Below are 18,048 nucleotides of genomic sequence, written 5' to 3'. Positions count from 1 at the left end.
CCATAAATCACCGGCAGGAAGAAGAGGCGCTGGATAAAGCATGTCGCAGGGGCTGAACACTCATCTGAAATTAATGATGGGAGGGGTTGGGGTGGACACATGGAAAAGCTGGGGGGAAGAGGGGGCTCCGCAGCACGACCCCTGCCCCTGCCTGCAGCCCTTGTCTGGGAGATCAGGATAAGGCTGTTGTTATTACGGGAACGGGTCGAGGCTCCGAGTCAGGCACCAGCTCACGGCATCGGGATTTGCTCTTCCCTTCGGTCCCGGTTTTACCAGGTGGCTCCAGGCTCCATCCCCAGCTGCACTGGTAACTGGCCCCAGTGTCACCCCCTGGGGATTGTCCTCAACCCTGCACCCCAGGGGAGCCTGGCCAGGACCGTAGCCCCTCACCAGGGCTGTGCCACCCCACTGCTCCGGGAGCATCCTCGGCCACAGGGCCGGGTCCGAGCAGCAGGTGGGAGCATGGCTGGTGGCGATGAGGGTGCTTCCAGCTGAAGACATGGGCGCCGGCTGTTATTCCAACAGGGCTGCATCTCCAGTCGCTTACTCACACTGGAGACACATGCACTGTAGAATACAGCCGGGCCTCGGCCAGCTGTCCGTCGTGCTGTCCCTCTGGTCCCTCTGTGGCAGCTCAGCATCCCTACCATGTGCAGGGGGAGATGGGGCAGAGGCCGAGTGGGACCCCCGGGACTGCTCAGAGCATCAAATGCTGGAGGCATGCTCGGCGCGGAGACGGACAGATGGCAGCTGGACACGGGTGATGGCTTTAATAGGGCTGGGAATCCGGGTCCATCCCAGAGGGGGTGGAAAAAACTGCAGGAGCTAAAAAAAACATCCCCAAGATGAAGAGAGAGTGGCGGAGGCAGGCGGGAGTGTTGGCTGCACAGGGAGGAGGCAGGGGAGCAAGGCTGGCCTGGGAAGGGTATCCCACTCATCCCATTCATCATGCTCATCCCATTTGCCCTGCTCATCCCACTCACTCTGCTCATCCCACTCACCCTGCTCATCCCACTCACTCTGCTCATCCCGCTCACCCTGCTCATCCCACTCACCCTGCTCATCCCACTCACTCTGCTCATCCCACTCACCCTGCTCATCCCACTCACCCCACTTGCCCCGCTCATCCCACCTGTCCTGCTCATCCTGCTCATGCCACTTGTCCCGCTTGTCCCACTCATCCTGTTCGTTCCACTCATCCCGTTCTTCCCGCCCATCCCATTCTTCCCACTCATTGCACTCATCCTGCTCATCCCATCTCGTCCCACCCATCCTGCTCCAGCCCAGCTCCCCCCAGCCCGGAGTGGGAGGTTTTGCCAGCTGCCCCTTGCCAGTACTGCTCAGCCCTGGGGATGCTGCGGAGCCACAGCTGGGGCTCTGCACCCTTCCATGGCCAGGATGCGGCCCTGCTCCATGCTGGGCAAGGAGCCAGCGCGCCTGGGGCCGCCAGCCCAGCCACATCCCATGTATCGCCATAAATAGTGTTTCCCAATGGCCTCGGGCCGGCTGCACCGCAGGCTCAGCCCGACTGGGGCCCCGCTGTCAGCTCCCTTTATTGCTTTTATTTAATGACCCTACTGGGGAGCTGAAGCAGCGAGTCCCTGTGAGCACCCAGGGCACTGGGCGAGCTTGGAGCCATGCAAAGCCCCGGGGGGGGGGGGGGGGGGGGGGGCGGGCACAGGGTTGCCCATATCCCCCCTCTAATTTCCTCCTCCTGGTGGGGAAGGGGGTCCCTCCTCCAGCAGGATGCGATGTGCCCGGTCCCTGTCTTTGCCAGGGAGGTGACACGCATCCTGGGGCTGTCATGCAAACTGGAGGTGGGGCACGGACGGGATGGGGGTGTCACTATCCCCCCAGCATCTTGCAGTGACCCAGTGCAGGCAGGCTGACGGTCCCCCTGGTGCAGGCAGCCTCTCCCGGTGCGTGCCCCCCAGCAGCAGTGCACAGGGTCCCCACTGCAGGCAACGTGCAGGCAGCGTACCCTCCCTGCAGTGGGATGGTGGGGGCAGGATCCATCCCTACACACCCCCAAACCACACAGGGAGCACCTCCCAGTGCCAATGGCACTGGCATGCCCTCCACAGCCTGGAATCCAGCTGCACTCCTGCCAAGGAGCTAATTAGGGGGCTAATTAGCTTCCCAAAGCCCTCCATTTGCATAGTGAGTCCAGCTTGCTTCACCATCCCTTGGGACATGGAGCTTGGCAGCAACGGGACGGGGTCCCCCACATCTCGCTCCTGGCACTCCGCACCACAGGGCCCATTCAGGCACCACCCCAAAGACACAAGGGATTCTCCGGATCCATCCCTGGCTCCATGGACACTTGGCTGGGGAGTTTGCATGAGGCCACGCTGGCACACACACCCCTGGCACAGCAGGATGATCCAGTGCCTGGTGGGGAGACTAAGCCATCGGCCACCCCATCCCTGTCACTGGGGATGTCACCGGGACCCACCAAGCTGGGGTCACCACAGCCCTGGACCTGCACCCGTCAGGGCAGGGGAACCAAAGAACCCCCTGGAAGAGGCTTTGCCATCTGCTGCTGCCAGTGCCTGCGTCGCATCCCAGCTTCCCTGGAGGGCAGAGCAATAATAATGCTTCCCGGGAGGGCACAGCGGGTTAATTAACATCACCGAAGTGGGGAGAAGCGTGGAGGAGCGACTGCATTTCCCAGCTGTCAGAGCAGAGCTTGACACCCTCATCCCAAGGTCTGCATGCCCAGCACCTCTGTAAGAAAACACCACCTGGAAATGGGATGCTAGGAGATGGGCATGGAGGGGGATTTGGGGCCAGCCCTGGGGGCTCGGTGCAAGCAGCAGCTCCAGCACCCATTCAGGCATGGCAGGCAGGGGACACAGCACGGCGCTGGGCATCACCAACAACCCCAGGAGCTGAGGATGCTGCTCCCAAAGAGCAGGCTAGAGCAGGGAAACAGCGCCTGTCCCCGTCGCTGTCCCCATCACTGTCCCCAGCAGTGCAGACAACAGCTGTGGCTCCATCAGCCTGTGACTATTGTCACCTTTGCGCTGGCCTGGGAGGATGGTGACGCTGGTCCCACTCTGCCAAACACCCAAGCTAACTGGGTGCTTTCCCCCACGTGCCATCACTGACCCCCCAGGTGCCCCATGGGACCATGGTGCCAGCAGGGATTTTGCCGGCTCCCGCACGGCTGGCATGCCAGCATCCCCTGGCACGGCACAATGCCTGAATATTTCCCGCCGGAGTCACTGGGTGATTAATGAAGCCATTCATCTCATTAGAGCAAGCAATTTGTCTTTGCTCTGACACGAGCCAGGGCACAGCGCGGCCCCGCACGGCACAACCCCCCCCAGCTTCAGCAAAGCCAAACCTCACCATGGCCTGGGCGGCCAGGGCACAGGCTGCTCTCCCCCCTGTGGAAAACAGCACCTTTTTATTTTCTCCTTCTGTTTTTTATTCCCTTTTGCCTTTTGGAGAGCAGTGGCAGCATCCTATACCCAGCCATGCAACGGTGGGGACCCCCAGCACAGTCCACCCAACTCATCCCAGGCTCCCCAGGCTCCGACAGACCACACTGGCATGGAAAAGTGTCTTTTCCAGCAGAAGGGATTCACGGGCAGTGAAAACATGGCTTTTTTGGGGGCTGGAGTGTGGCCATGTACCAGGTGGGAATTTCTGGGACAGATCCATCCCCCTGCTCATCCCCACTGGCCACAGTGCTGGGTTCACACACACACACACACACCCCAGACCCTCCCCGGCCTCTCTGGATGTTTACAAAATAGAGAAATCCCATCCTGACTGGCTTCCTCTCCGGAAAGGCTGCTCTCACGGCTGCCAAGGGGAGAGGGACTGGAGGGGAGGGGGAAAGACACAACTTGGGGATCCTACGCTGACTTCACTGGGTCTCAGGGCTTGCGCCCCCTCCCCTGGCCTCGCTCCTGGGTGATGGGTGGAGATGGTTTTTCCCCCGAGGAGGGAGCTGAGGGTGATGGTCCCCTGCCCAGAGCCCCCACCAGGGTGAGGAGGAGCCCCCCTGGAACAGGCAGAGGCTGGATCCAGTGCACCAAGGTACCCGCTGTGATGCTCAGCCTCCTTAGGGGTACCAGGAAGCTGGGGTCCCTCCCTGCGGGAGGGGGGGCACCTGGGCACTTTACAAGTGGAGTTAGCCCCAACAAGAGCTGAAATGCAAGACCTGCCACCCACTGGGCTCCTCTTTAACCAAGGGGAAACTGAGGCACAGAAAGCAAGGCAGCAATACCCAGTGCCTGGGAGCCTCCTGCTCCCAGAGGGATGCAGAGCCATGCTGCAGGACCCCCACCCTGCCCTGCCCAGCTCCCAGGCTCAGGACAGGGGTCCTGGGCTGGGTGTGGGGGGGTCAGATCTGCAAATCTTGCCATCGCTGCGGCAGCACCCATGGGTGATGGCTCCAAGAGGGGATGCTGGCATCAGCCCAGGCTTCAGCAGCAGGGTCTTGCTGCATCCTTCCGCCTGCTGTCCCCATGGGGACAGCAGCCCCTGCCCGCTGCGGGGCTGAGGAACCTCGAGGAAATGAATCATCTCCCAGCTGAGCTTCCAGCCCAGCTTTGCCATAAAAACTGCAAGTATATTACTTGAGCGATGTGACCCTTCGAGCTTGGAGGAGCCCGTCTCCCCACGAGCCCTCGGAGCTCGGCTCCTGCCCGCCCCCCCCCCAGGACTTTATCCACCTGGGAACTCGAGGGAAATGATCCCAATTAATTCTGTAAGTGGATTAGTGCGTTAGCCTCCCTGTGAGCGATTGCCTTCGGGATGAAGCCGGACATCTCTCCGTCTGGACGACTTCACTCCCCGAGCTGGGGAACCCAAATTAAATTAGAGCATCCGAGATGCTGAGTACGCACATCTCCGTGCCCACAGGCATCGCATCCTCCCTCCCCAGTACCCACACCCCATGGATACCATCCCCACCGGTAGGCAGATGCTGCCTCATGTCTTTGCTGGGCTGGCTCAGGGTGCAAAGGGATGGGGATACTCCAGAGTGTGAGGTACAGCAGGGCAGGGTCTGGGTCAGGGAAAACCCCATCACCCCATTTACTGCCTTGCCTTTAGCCCTCTCCAGCAGTAGACAGGGTGAGAGATGGCAGCCCCACAGCCAGCAGAGCCCCAGAGCAGGCAGGACCCCCCTGCTAACCCCCAGCCCCTCTCACACCAGGCCTGTTGCCTCTTGCAGGGTGTTTGCAGGCATCGAGGACCAAGGACCTTCTGCAGGGAAAAGCTCCTCACCGGTGCATCCCCGGCAGCGCACAGCCCTCGAGGAGGGGGACGACCACATCTCCAGGCTGAGCAGGGCAAAGCCGCTCCAGGCAGGCACCAAGGAGCCTGGCTAAGGTGGTCACCCCATCGCAGTCCCGCAGAGCCAGGGCTGGGGGCTCGGTGCCCTCCTACCGGGGGCTCTTCCCATCGGATGCATTTTTAGCCCACACTGGCTCGGCCGCAGCCACCTGCCTCTGGATCTCTTTACGCTCTCCCGTCTGAGAGGCAAAAAGCAAATCACATTTGTATTCCTGCCGCCGCTCACTGCCATCTGGGAGGCAGCCTGCCTTCACCAGCATGGTCCTTTGCCGGTCCCCGTGTCCCCAGCCTGGGGACACCCGGCTGCTTGGGTCACCTTCCCTGGCCAGAGCAGCCCCAGGGGCTCCCTGCCTCTCCCCAAACCTGCAGACAGCGGGTTGGCACCCGCAGGCGGGGACACCCAGATCCTCTCCTGTGCCACAACTCTGGCTTTCCCCATCACTTTCCCCTTGCCAGGGCACTTTCTCCCCTCCTGCCTCCTCTTTGCAGAGGAAGATGCTGGTCCAGGACCCCCCTTTCTGCCCCCATTGACTGCACCCAAGGCACAGGGACAAACCTCCCTGCCTTTGCCACCTCTCCAATGTGTGGCAGCAAGGTGATAATGCCATGCTCACACCCCAGGATCCCAGGGGAATGGCCGAACCCCCTTCCAGGTCCCCCAGCACCCCCAAGCTGAGCCCCAGCAGCCGGTGGCTGCAAGCAAACACCCAGCCCTGGCGCCCGCGCCGCCCTGCCCAAGCATTTGCCAAGCAATCTGGCGGCGTTAAAAATATCCCTGAGCCATGATTCATCCTCCTCTCCTGCCTCCCCCTCGCCTCCGGCAATGATGAGCCCCCCAGCCCTGCTCCCCTCCCCGGGGGGCTGCTCCCCGCTGCCCCCCCGGCTGCACGGCCCGTGCTCTGGCCGCGGTGGTTAAATATAGCCAAGCTCTAGCTGTGTGTTAGCAACGCGGAGCTGACAACAAGCAGGCAGGGCCAGGCAGGAGCCCCGTGCAGACAGAGAGCATCGCCGAGCTCAAACGCTGCAGTGCAAGTGGGGAAACTGAGGCGTGGAGCAGGGAAGGCAGCAGGTCCCACCACAGGCAGGAGCTCTGCTGTCGCCAGCTCTGCAGTGGGCTGAGTGACACTGCTGATGGCCCTGTCACCCTCTCCCTACGCTGCTCCAGCATTCCTCCCCAGCCCCAGAGCCACAATTCCCCAGGGGATCCTCTCCATCGGGGTGGGGGTATGGAGCCAGCAGCCCTGGGGCAAGGACCAGGGCAGCAGAGGATGGAGTGATGACGGATGGACGGACAGAGGGACGGAGGGGAGAGCAGGCAGCTCTGTGTCCAACCCCAGCCGGGAAGACATCCATCCCCTCCTTGCCTGCCCATCCTGGATTAGAGCACTGCTTGCAGTCCCAAATTACATTGCTTTAATCTAATCAAGCAACAACAACCTGTAACTCGAGGTAACTCCTTAATTACCTCATCTTTTCTAGGGGGATAATGAGCATCAACGGGAAGGAAACACTTCTGGGATATCTCTTGCCTCCCCACGCTCGTTTGCCCAGGGTCCTGTTGCAGCAAATAAATGAGGATCTGGGTGCCGCAGGCAGGGGCTGCAGGGTGGCAGCCTGGCACCCAGCCGCCCTGGCACCCAGTGATGCTGGGCTCAGGCTTCCCAGGGCTGGAGGATGCAAATCTGTGTGAACAGCCACCCAAAAAAAAGCACACGAGGAGCCCTGCATGCCCACACCTGCCTCAGTTTCCCCAGCCGTGCAGGGTCACAGCTGTGCAGGACCAGCTCGGGGCGGCGCTGGGGTTAGACCCAGATGGGAAGGGCTGTGCTGAGCCCAGCATCGACCCCAGAGCCCGGCACATCCCTCCAGCGTTGACCCCAGAGCCCTGTGCGACCCTCTAGCAGTGACCCCCCACCCATGCCCTCGTTTGAGCCTGCCACACTTAACCACAGCCTTAAACACCACCCAACAGGCACAAAGCACCAACTAACTGCACCAGTGCAAGCTGTTTGCTTCTCCTTAAATAGCACTTTAAAAGTCACTTCAGGTGTTCTTGGTCTATTAGAGAGTCCCAGCTGACAAGGCTGCAATATAATCACAGCTGAGCCCGATAGAAGTGGCACTGGCATGGCATGGCCCTGCCAGGCACACGGCGGGCAGCCCGGCTCGTGGGCCACAGTGGTTAGCGCAGGGTGGGCTTCATGGGGCCATTCGCACAGGCAGTGAAAACCATGCCATGGAAATGCACGGGGCATTTGCGCAGGCCATTTGCACAGGGCAGTTTGCACAGGACAGTGTGCATGGGTTATTTGCAGAGGCCACTTGCATGGGGCAGTTGGCACAGGGCGTTTTGCACAGGCAGCGCAAACCATTTGCACAGGCTATTTGCACAAGTCAGTTTGCATGGCACGTTTGCACAGGGCAGTTTGCACAGGTGACTCAAACCATTTGCAAGGGGCATTTGCACCAACACTGCACAGGGCACTTTGCAAAGACAGTTTGCACAGACACTTTGCACAGGGCAGTTTACACTGGCTGCTTGCACATGCCAGTTTGCACAGGTGGTGCAAACCATTTGCACGGAGCATTTGCCCAGGTCGTCTGCATGGGGCATTTGCACAGACTGGGACCATGTGGACTGATGCTCCCTGCGGACATTGCGGTCTCCGAGCGAGGCTTTTGAGTTTTGCAAGCAAATTTTCCAACATCCACCATGCCCTGAGACCTTCGGGGATGCTCCTCAGGTCATCCCCCCGCATCCCAGCCTCGCCTCTCGGGGCTGACGGAGCAGGGCCAGAGTCAAGGTCGCTTCCTGTTGATGTCCCTTTGTCGTGCAGGACAAACGGCCGGCACCGCGGCCCTCCTCCTCAAGGATTTCCCGTCCCCAAGAACATCGCGGCCTTCTTGGAACAGCAGTCCCTGGCCGGGCTGGCCAAACGATTTGCCACTAATTAGCTGTTGATAAGAGCAGAGCTGGAAAGGGCCGGGGGTCTCTCCCACCAGGAAAAGAAGGAAGTTGTTATTTCGGTGGGAAACAAATCAGGAGGAGCAGAGACGTGGCTGGTGAGCCAGCCCTGCCTGCCTTGGGGACCCCCGTGCCCCAGGGACAACGGGCCCCATCCCCGTGGCCCCCCGGGCACCCTGCGGCCAGAGCAGGGCAGCTGCTGCCTGGCGGGGAGGGGGACACAGACCCTGCTCAGCCCCATGTCACTTGTCCCTAACCCACATCCCCTGGCAGGGAGGGAGACACGGACCCCACTCAGCCCCATGTCACTTGTCCCTAACCCACATCCCCTGTCAGGGAGGGGGACATGGACCCCTCTCAGCCCCCTGTCTCCTGCCCCAGCCTGTTTCAGGGGTGCAGTGGCACTGCAGTGACACCCCAGCATTCCTAGAGAGGGAGCTGACCCAGCCGCCCCTCTGTTCCCAGTGCGGAGCTGCCCACCCCACAAGGCTGCGGCGCTGACAAATAACGCACCAGAGGATGGGGGCAGGTGGGGATGGGGGGAACCAGCCTGGCTGTGGGGTACACAGGGCCAGGAGGATGGCTGGACCCCGGGTGTGATCCCATGCACGGACTGGGGGTGCAGCTGGGGCCATCCTGGAAAACTGGATCAGAAAACGGTCCTGACTGAATATCTGCTTGGACCACCGGCCGCATCCTGGCAGGCAATGCCACCCCCTTGCCAGGGCTCGGGGGCCATCTGGGCAGGAGGGTGAAGGCACGCTTGTCCCTAAAATCCTCCTGTCATATCACGGGCACCAAGTGCCCTCCCTGCGCCACAGCTGCAGCCCTGCAGCCCTCTCCATCCTCCTGAGGCAGCCGCAGGGAAAACTGCTCCATCATTAGCAGCATCCCTGGCACCCGGCTGCCTTCTCCCTGAGGGACACGGACATTTATAGCAGCTGCCGTGGCCACCCTGGCACCCAGCTGTGAACGAGCCTTTGGCCCTGGCACCCACGACAGAGCCAGGCACAGGGCTGAGCATCGCTGCCGCAGGGCCCCGGCTGCAGGCAGTGCTGGCACGGAGCTGGCACCATGCACATCCCTGGGACATGGTGTTCCTGGAAGGTTTTCTCTGGCACACAGTCCCCTCTCCTGTCCCTGTCGGCCACCAGCATCTCCTGGCTGGGTTTTAAGGACTTTCCTAGATATTTTCCAGCAGGTTAGCTGTGCTGAGGCTCCCCTGACCTGGCTCTGCGCAGGAGCATTGTGGCAAAGCCTCCTTCCCAGGCACTCCAAGGATGCAGCCGGAGAGGGACTCAGAGGGTTGGGGGCAGCTGGGTCCCACGGGGGCAACTTCGAGTGGTGGGATGGGAAGGGAAGATGCAGCTTTCCCACATCTCCCCCCAGCAGGGCCAGCACCAATGGGATCTGCGCAGTGATTAGGGAGCTCATTTATCAGCTTCTGATGGGATCTGGGAAAATTGAATTCCTGGCCATCTGCAAGCTGGGGAGGAATTTAATTTGGGGCAGCACTTCAGAGCACGGCCCAGGCGGCTGGGGGCTGGCAGAGCCGCTTCCCTCGGGGAGGTTGCTCTGTACACACAGGGACCTCTTTTATTTTCCATATATAAGAGGTTTTGGTTACAGGATCCAGCTCTCAGCCACCGCGGCCAGGTCTGGGAATTGCAGTGATCTCACTACTCAGATGGGGAAACTGAGGCATGGCCAGGGGAAGCCCAAAGCTACCCATTTAAATGGCTCCCCATGGGGGAAGGTTTACAATGCTGGCATTCAGCAGATCAGAACCCAGCTGGGGGTCCAGTCTTCAAGGCCCTTGTCTATGCCTCATCCCAAAGCCATGCCCAGGGCACCCAAGGGTGCAAGGCACCATGCACCTGCCAGGGCCACAAACACCAGTGTGTGGGTGGCAGAGGGATGCACCTGCAGAGACCTGCCTGAGCCAAAAAGCAGAGAGAAAATCCCCACTCTGGCTGACACACAACTGCCAGGGAGGATTTGCTTCTGGGTTTTGGCAGCACCCCGATGCAGCCAGGCTGGAAGCAGCGATCACCTCTCTCCTGCGCCAAGAACAGGGAGTCTCAGGAACCAGCCCTGCTCCCCATCTGCTCCCCTCCATGTCCCCCAGCATCTCCCTGCCCATGTGTCCTCCTTGGGGCAGGTCCCCAGCACCTCCTCCTCCACATCTGTGGAGCAGCCGGGCTAAGGATGCAACTGGCTGCGGCTGCAAAGATCCAGCAGCTCCAGATCCCAGTCCACAGGCTCACCTCTGAGAGGGTCACCCCGGAGCTGGAATGGGATTAGGGATGAGCTTTCCCATGGCTGTGGATGCTTGGGGGAGGGGGGAGGGCCTCAGGTGAGCCTCAGGTTCAGCCCTTCCCAGTAACACCCTGGCTGCCATGTGGCATGGATGAGAAGACCCTGCTGAATTCGCCCCTCTCTCCCCACTGTGCCGCCACAGATGCCACTGTCCCCACAGCCAGCTCACCCCCCGCAAGGCACATAAGCCCCCCCCCCCCCCCATACCTGGCCTTGTAGGCAGCTGGCTCGGCTGCCTGGCCGCAGGCAGGGGATCCCTGCCATCACCTCCCAGCAAAATGTCTCAGCTCGGCTCCAAAAAGCCAAGGTCAGCCGCAGCACCCATCGTGGCTGGGAGGACAATGCTGCACTGCTGGACCCAGCACAAAAAATTCCTCCTCTCCACCAAATACCAAAGGTCAACACCCCCCACCCCAGTGCCAGCTGCCCCCCACCCAACTCTGCATCTCCCAGTGCCAATGCCTGCACACAGCCCCACTGCTCGGGGTGCAGCAGCAGCACCCACAGCCTGGCCAGGCTCTGGGCTCGCCCTGCAGCCCACCTGGACAAGGCAGGGCTGTGCCACCATGGCTGGGCCACTTCCATGTCCCTGGAGGCAGCCGCAAGCCCCGTGTGATGCCGTGGGGCATGGGAGGGGCAGGACCCACAACCTGAACCCCACAGTCCCCCCTCAAAAGCAGTGCCAGGGCTGGCACGGGCTGATCCTGCACCCCCGAGGAGTCACTCCTCAGAGCAGCTGTGCAGAAAGAGCTTTTGCCGGTGGGGACCCCCAGGCTGGGGACCAGTGGGGTGGCCCCACTCCGATGTGGGGGTCTCGCTCTGCCCTGTGGCTCGGTGGGGTGTGGAGGAAGCCAGCCCTGCCCCACGTCATGGAAAGAAGCATCCCTGCCGCATTGTGCGCCGCGGCCCTTTCCTCCCCTTTATTGCCCTGCTGATGTGTTTGTGTCCGCCGGAGGAAACGACAGCAAAGCCGGGACAAACGCCCACACACCCATGTCCCTACACCGCCCTCGACAGGTCCCCTGCCCCATGAGCCTGGCCGCTGGCCCCACGCGTGGGGAAACTGAGGCAGAGGCAGCCCCGCAGCAGCAGCCAAGGCACCCCGAGCCCTGCCAGGTCGGCAAAGGCATCATCCCCTGGGGTGGGATGGGGTGCAGGGGGGAGGCAGTACCCAAGTGTGTTCCCCCTGTCCCCAGCCCCTGGGCACAGTGTGCCATCCCCCCCCCCCCAAACCTCCCCCAACCCCCCCCCCCACCCCCAGCTCCTTCCTGCTTAGCCAGGCTGCGAACACATATCAATTAGGGTTTGATTCATGGGCCAGTCAATGGGTAATTGCATTGGGGCCGGCGGCTGGGAGGGAGAGGAGGCACAGACATCTTCAGCCTCACCCCACAGTGGGGTGGTCTAAGTGGGGGCTGGCGCTGGGGTGAGCAATAAAGCCCCAAGCCCTATATATCCCCTACACACACACACCAGGCTCGGGGAAGGGGGTCCCAAACACAGGTAGCACCCAGGGCACTGATGTGGATGGGGGTCCAGGAGCATTTTGGGGCTGGGGGCGGGATGAGCTGTTCCTCTCCCACCCTGGGCTGGCGTGCACTGCAGTGGGCCAGCCTGGCAGGATCCATCCCCCACACATCCCTCGTCATGTCCCTTTGCCCTGTGCACGCCAGGGATGGCTTGGGGGGCAGCTCTGCCCTGTCACATGTCCCTCTCCTCCTCAGTGCCACCCCAGCCCCCCCCCCCCCCCCCGGCCTCCCATCTGGGTGGCTTTTTCTTCACCAGAACTGGGGGTTGCAGCTCTATTCCAGGTCCTCCCACACCTCCAGGTCCCCTTGGGGGGCTGCAGCCGGGGCTTGATGCCCACCCAGCTGTAAGCACCCTCCTGGGACAGGGCTGGTTGGGTGCTGGGGGTCTGGGACTAAGAGGGGTCACAGGGTCCCCCCTGTGCTGCAGAGAGGGCTCCTTTCCCAGGCCGGTAAGGAGTCACACATCCTGCCCCTGTGCCAGGTGACAGCTCTGATGTCCCCAGGCTTCACCCTGCCCTTCCCTGGGGGCTCAGCGCACCCCATGGTGAGCACCAGACCACTGGGGCGCAAGCCAGCTCCTTTCCCTCTGTCAGCAGCTTTTGGCTGTTTCCCGGAAAGTGTTTCCTTCCCTTCATTTCCCAGTGCAAAGCCTCAGGTCCCTGCCTCACTCCGGCCTTGAAACTGGAGCCCCCCGGAGCCCCTGCCCAGCCCGAGCCCCCAGCACGGGGCAGTGGGACCATGGCCACAGCTCTTGCACCCCAAACCGTCGGCACGGCCAGCATGGGGGTCAGGGGTCCGGCCTAGAGGGCAGACAGATGGCACGAAGGGGTGGGAGTGCTGTGGTCTGAGGGGGAATCCCCCCAAGCAACCCCCTCCCCAAACTGGGGTGTGTTTGAAAGCACAGGAGCACAAAGGGACCAAACGTTTTCCCATCCACATATGGGGGTGCAGCCATGTGTGTCCCCACAAAATGTGCAACTCACTCAAGGAGGGAGGGGGGTCTCAGGGAAGGGTGCTGCTGGGGGGAGTCTGATGGGGCTTCCCCGTTTCCAACACCCCACCCCCCCCACCCCCGAGGACCGGCCCTGTGGTGGGACACGCTGCCTGCCCCTGCCTTGGCCAGGCAGGGCTGCCTGCAGCCGCGCACCGGGGGCTCCTTTTGCAAGCAGGGCAGGGGGACAGGGGGGAGTGGGGACCCCAACCCCCCCAGACACACAGCACCCACATCCTCAGGTGCTCCCAACCACACCGCACCCCAAACCCCCTGCACACAAGGGACCCTCGCACGCAGGGACCCCTAGCCCTCTCCACCCTAGACCCCCCTAGGGTCTCCCCGTTTCCCCCGCCCCGGGGTCGCTCACGGTGTCCTGGAGGCTCCCCATGGTGCGGCCCCGGCTCCCGGCTCCGCCGGCACCGGGATCGGGACCGGGATCGCGGCCGGGATCGCGGCCGGGATCGGGGCCACCCGGTCCAGCCCATTTCCTCCGGCCTGGCGGGATCCGCGCCCCCCCCCCCCCCCCCCCCCCGGCCGCCTCCTTCCTGCGGGGCTGTGGGGGACACACGCACGGACCCCTCCGGGGAAGGCGAGGGACCCACACAGACACAGCAGCCCCCGCCCCGGGAGCCCTCTCCCTGCCGCTTGCCAGGCGCTCCGCACCCCAGCACCCCCGGTGGGACACTCCCATACCCCGGGAGCCACCGAGCCGCGGGGGTCTCATCCTGACTCCCCCCAAGTCGGGCCCCCCACCCCGGCCGGCTCCGTGCAGCGCCGCGCACCCGGCCAGCTCCCCCCGGCTGCGGAAGGGGGTCCGGGGGGGCACGACCGCCCTTCGCCCACTCCCCTCGGTGCTCCCCATCCTGGCCAGCCTCCCCCGGGCCGGGCCCGCAGCTCCGTGCCTCAGTTTCCCCACCGAGCAGAAGCGTGTCCCCGGCCCTCCCGGGGGGGGTCGCACGGCGCCCCGGGAGCCCAGGCTCCGCCATCGCACCTCCCCCCACCCCAGCATAAACCCGGGGACCCCCGGCACCGGGAAGGGGCTCAGCAAGGTTGCCCCGGTACCCGCTTCCGTCATCCCAACCGGGTCCCGGGCGGGAGGGGAGGCGGCTGGAATGGGGGTCTCGAGTGGGAGGCGAGGTGGGGCGGGGGTCCCGCGTGGAGATGGAGGTGGGGCGGGGGTCCCGCGTGGAAGGGAAGGCTGTTGGCAACAGGGACCCCACTTTGGAAGGGGTGAGGGTCGGGGGAGGGTCGCGGGTCCCGGGTCGGAGGGGAGCGGGGGGGGGGTGGGGTCGAGGGGACACCCGTGGGGTGGGGTGGGTGGGGGTCCCGCCGCCCCTACCTGTAGCGCCTCGGAGCCGGGCACGGCGTCCTCCACCTTCAAGAAAACCTGCTGGCCCCGTCTGAAAAATTGAAGGAGCGCGGTGAGGAGATGCTGCAGCCCCAGCACCATGCCGGCTCCCGGCCCGCCGCGGCTCGGCTCGGCTCGGCTCGGCCCGGGGCTCCCCGCCCCCGGGCAGGGGCTGCGGGCCCCGCCGCTCCCCGCCCCGCTCCGCCCCGCGCTCCGCTCCGCACCTGCTGCGCGGCGGCCTGGGGGGGCGGGGGCCCGGCGGGGGCTCCCCGGTGCCGGGAGGGGGTCGGGACATCGCAGGGTGGGGTTGGGCAGGAGGCGGGATGGGGGGTCCCGGAGTGGGGGTCGGGGCAGGGGAGGCCGGTGTAGGGCAGGGGTCGAGGCATAGTGACATTGGTCCCCAGTATCGGGGGTGGGGTGGTGGTGCTGGTGTCAGCATGGGGGTCCCCAGTGTGGGGAGGGGGTCGGGACATCACTCCCCATATGGGGTGGGGGTCCACGGTGTGGGGAGGGAGTCAGGGCATCGCTCCCTGGGGTGGGGTGTGGGTCCCCAGTGTAGGGAGGGGGTCGAGGCATCGCTCCCTGGGGTGGGGTGTGGGTCCCCAGTGTAGGGAGGGGGTCAAGGCATCGCTCCCTGGGGTGGGGTGTGGGGCCCCAGTGTGGGGAGGGGGTCGAGGCATCGCTCCCTGGGGTGGGGTGTGGGTCCCCAGTGTGGGGAGGGGGTCGAGGCATCGCTCCCTGGGGTGGGGTGGAGGTCCACAGTGTGGGGAGAGAGTCAGGTCATCACCCCCCGTATGGGGTGGGGGGGTCAGGGCATTCATTGCTCCCTGTTGTGGGGTAGGGGTCTCTGGTGTGAGGAGGGGGTAGGAGTGTTGCTCCCCGGTGGGGGGTGGGGTGCTCCCGCTGTGGGGCAGCAGGCTGGCAGTGCTCTCCTATGGGGCAGGTACTGAGTATCCCCCCCTGGGTCTGGCGTCTGGGGGAGTCCCCACCCTCCCATTAAACCCTCCCCTCATGGGGGTTGGGGTAGAGGGCTTGGATTGAGAGGTGCCTCCTCTGCGCCTTCCCCTTTTCTGGGCAGGGGTCACCCGCTGATCCCCCCCCCTCCCCGTGTAGTTCCCCCCCTTTGAAGACTGTGCCCTTGGGTTGGGCGTCCCCCCATCCTCCCTGGAAGCCTCACCCCATTTTTAGGGTGCCCACCCCTGGCCCTGGGGTGACTCTGCTGCAGGGCTTGGTGCAGAGAGCCCTCCCCACCCCGGCTCCCATCCCCACGGAATGTCCCACCCAGCACCCTGGCAAGCCCTGCACCGCAACAGCACCCCGCCCCATGCTTGCACAGGGAGGGACCCCCGTTTTACACACGGAGGAGACCCCACTTGGGAACCCCCCACAGGGATGCTGTTCACTCCCAGCCACCCCACCCCCCCATCGCCTTCGGTAAGAAGTGACGCACACACACGCCGAGTCTCCCCTCCCCTCCCAGGGATAAGCACCAGGATTTTGGGGGTGCTGCTCCCCCTGCACAACCTGAGCCACACAGGGACCCCAGTGCCACAGCACGCACAGAGGACAGCGGGGCTCAGCTCGGGGAGCCCACCCAAAGAGACGGGGTGGTGGAGGTGGCGGATCAAGAGGACGGTGCTTTGATGGTTTCTTCAGCCAGGGCCAGGAGCCGGGCAGGATGGGTGCAGCCGGGATGTGACCCGCCAGAGGGATGCAGGCAGCGGCACCGAATGAAAACACGAAGAAACGGGAAATAAAGTAGGCAGATGTGCAAGCGAAGGAGACACTGTGCCAAAGTCTACAAACACAGGGCCTGCCAGGGTTGCCATCCCACCTCCATCTCCTCCGGGCAGAGGAGGAAGGCTTGGATTGGGGGAGGAAGACCTCCTGCTCTTCCCCCAAAGCCCATGAACCCCTTGGCTCGCTCCACGTTCCCTTGTCGCTCAGATCACCCGAACCAGAGCTAAACTGGCCTAAGCCGCCAGTAACAGCCGTTTAAGTGCTGCTCATGCTCTTATCCTCTCCCAGGGCTGCTCAGCAGCCATCGCCTGTGTGATCTTAAGCCAGTTCTTCATCCCAGCTTGCAGGGAGGCTGGATGGGGTGGGAAATCGGGGGGTGCAGGGCCCCTTGCAGGGTGCTGGGCCCCCTCCCTGCCGGCGCTGGGCACTGCCCTCAGCTTGGTGGGGATGTTTTGGCAGCGTGTCCCAGCTTGCGAGGCCCCAACAGCCCCCCAGATCAGCCACCCTCTGGAGCTCATCCCCTCCGCCGCCACACTGCAGCTGCTGTGGGCGTGAGGGGGCAGCCCCAGCTGAGCTGGCCGCCCCTGGCGTGTTTCCCCCGATGGCACTGGGGCTCAGCCCCACTGCAGAGGGGTGTCCCCAGGACCTCTGCTCCACAGGTTCTGCAAAACACCCCAAAGAGCCTCCTATGTGCCAATGCTGTGTGCGCAGCCACGCTATCAGACATCAGAGAATATACACCCACCACTCCAGCCAGATGCAAGTGCTGCCTTTTGTGCAGGGGAAGCTTTGGCTGGAGTGAAAGCACAGGTCCTTGGTCTTGCCTCCCATCTGCTGGGAGCCAAAGGGTCCTGCTGCTCCCCAGGGACAGGGCACTGTGGGGATACACTGGTGGCTTGCAGGGGCTCAACCCCTCTCGCACAGTCTTGAGACCCATGGGGGGAGCACCAAATCCACAAAAGCCCTGCTGCTGGTGGAGGCAGAAACATCTCCAAAGGGTGGGAAAGTTCCTCGGTGCCCTTGTCCCATGGGCATCCCATGGGCATGTGGGGTGACTGAGTGGCCAAGCCACCTTGGGGCAATGGCCAAGTGGAGGAGAGTTTGGGGGTTACTGAAGCTGCATCCCCCCCTCCCAGCTAACCCCTCTCAGTGGCCCAGGGAGGTGCTGCAGCTCCAAAGCATCTCTGGGGGGCTGGGCCAGGATCCCTGGGGAGGTGGAGGCCTGACAGCAGGACCCTCCCTGTGTGCTGCAACCTGCACCCTGAATCCTGCAGCCTGCATGTGGCACCCTGCACCCTACATCCTGCATCCCACACCCTGCTCCCTGCACAATGCAACCTGCACCTCGAACGCTGCACCCCACACCCTGCACAATGCAACTTGCACCCTACACCCTGCACAATGCAACCTGCACCTCGCACGCTGCACCCCACACCCTGCAGTTCCCTGAGAGCTGTTGCCTGCACCTCACATGCTGCACCCCACACCCTGCTGCTTTTGTGATGCACCCTACACCCAGCATGATGCACCCCACACCCTGCTCCCTGCACGCCACACTCCCTGCGTGATGCACCCTGCATCTTGTATGCTGCACCCCGCACTCCACACCCTGCTCCCTGCAACTTGCACCCCACTCCCTGCACCCCATGCCCTGCTCCCTGCACCCCCATGCTCCCTGCACGATGCACCCTGCACTCCACACCCTGCTCCCTGCACCGTGCACCCCACTCCCTGCACCCTATGCTCCCTGCGTGATGCACCCCACGCCCTGCACCCCGCACCCCGCACCCCCGGGCAGGTGGGCCCGCGGGGGGGAGGCAGGGCAGCCGGTGAAGCCGCA

The 18,048-nt window shown here is 63.6% G+C and overlaps 1 protein-coding gene across 2 annotated transcripts in view; it reads right to left on the bottom strand.

Annotated features, from left to right (window-relative positions):
• Window positions 1–18,048, bottom strand: part of PDE2A (phosphodiesterase 2A) — a 57,627-nt gene that overhangs the window by 17,123 nt on the left and 22,456 nt on the right. The window contains exon 2 of one of the 2 annotated variants that reach the window (XM_040584270.1): window positions 14,460–14,520. In XM_040584270.1, the coding sequence (XP_040440204.1) occupies window positions 14,460–14,520 (61 nt within the window). Of the gene's footprint in view, window positions 1–13,487; window positions 13,575–14,459; window positions 14,521–18,048 lie in introns of those variants that run through there. The other variant, XM_040584271.1, reaches the window with a different exon arrangement.

This window comes from Falco naumanni, chromosome 2 (assembly GCF_017639655.2).
Source record: "Falco naumanni isolate bFalNau1 chromosome 2, bFalNau1.pat, whole genome shotgun sequence".
In the NCBI taxonomy this organism is placed as follows: domain Eukaryota; kingdom Metazoa; phylum Chordata; class Aves; order Falconiformes; family Falconidae; genus Falco; species Falco naumanni.
Note: the sequence above shows the minus strand (reverse complement) of the source record. Positions and strands in the feature narration are given on the sequence as shown.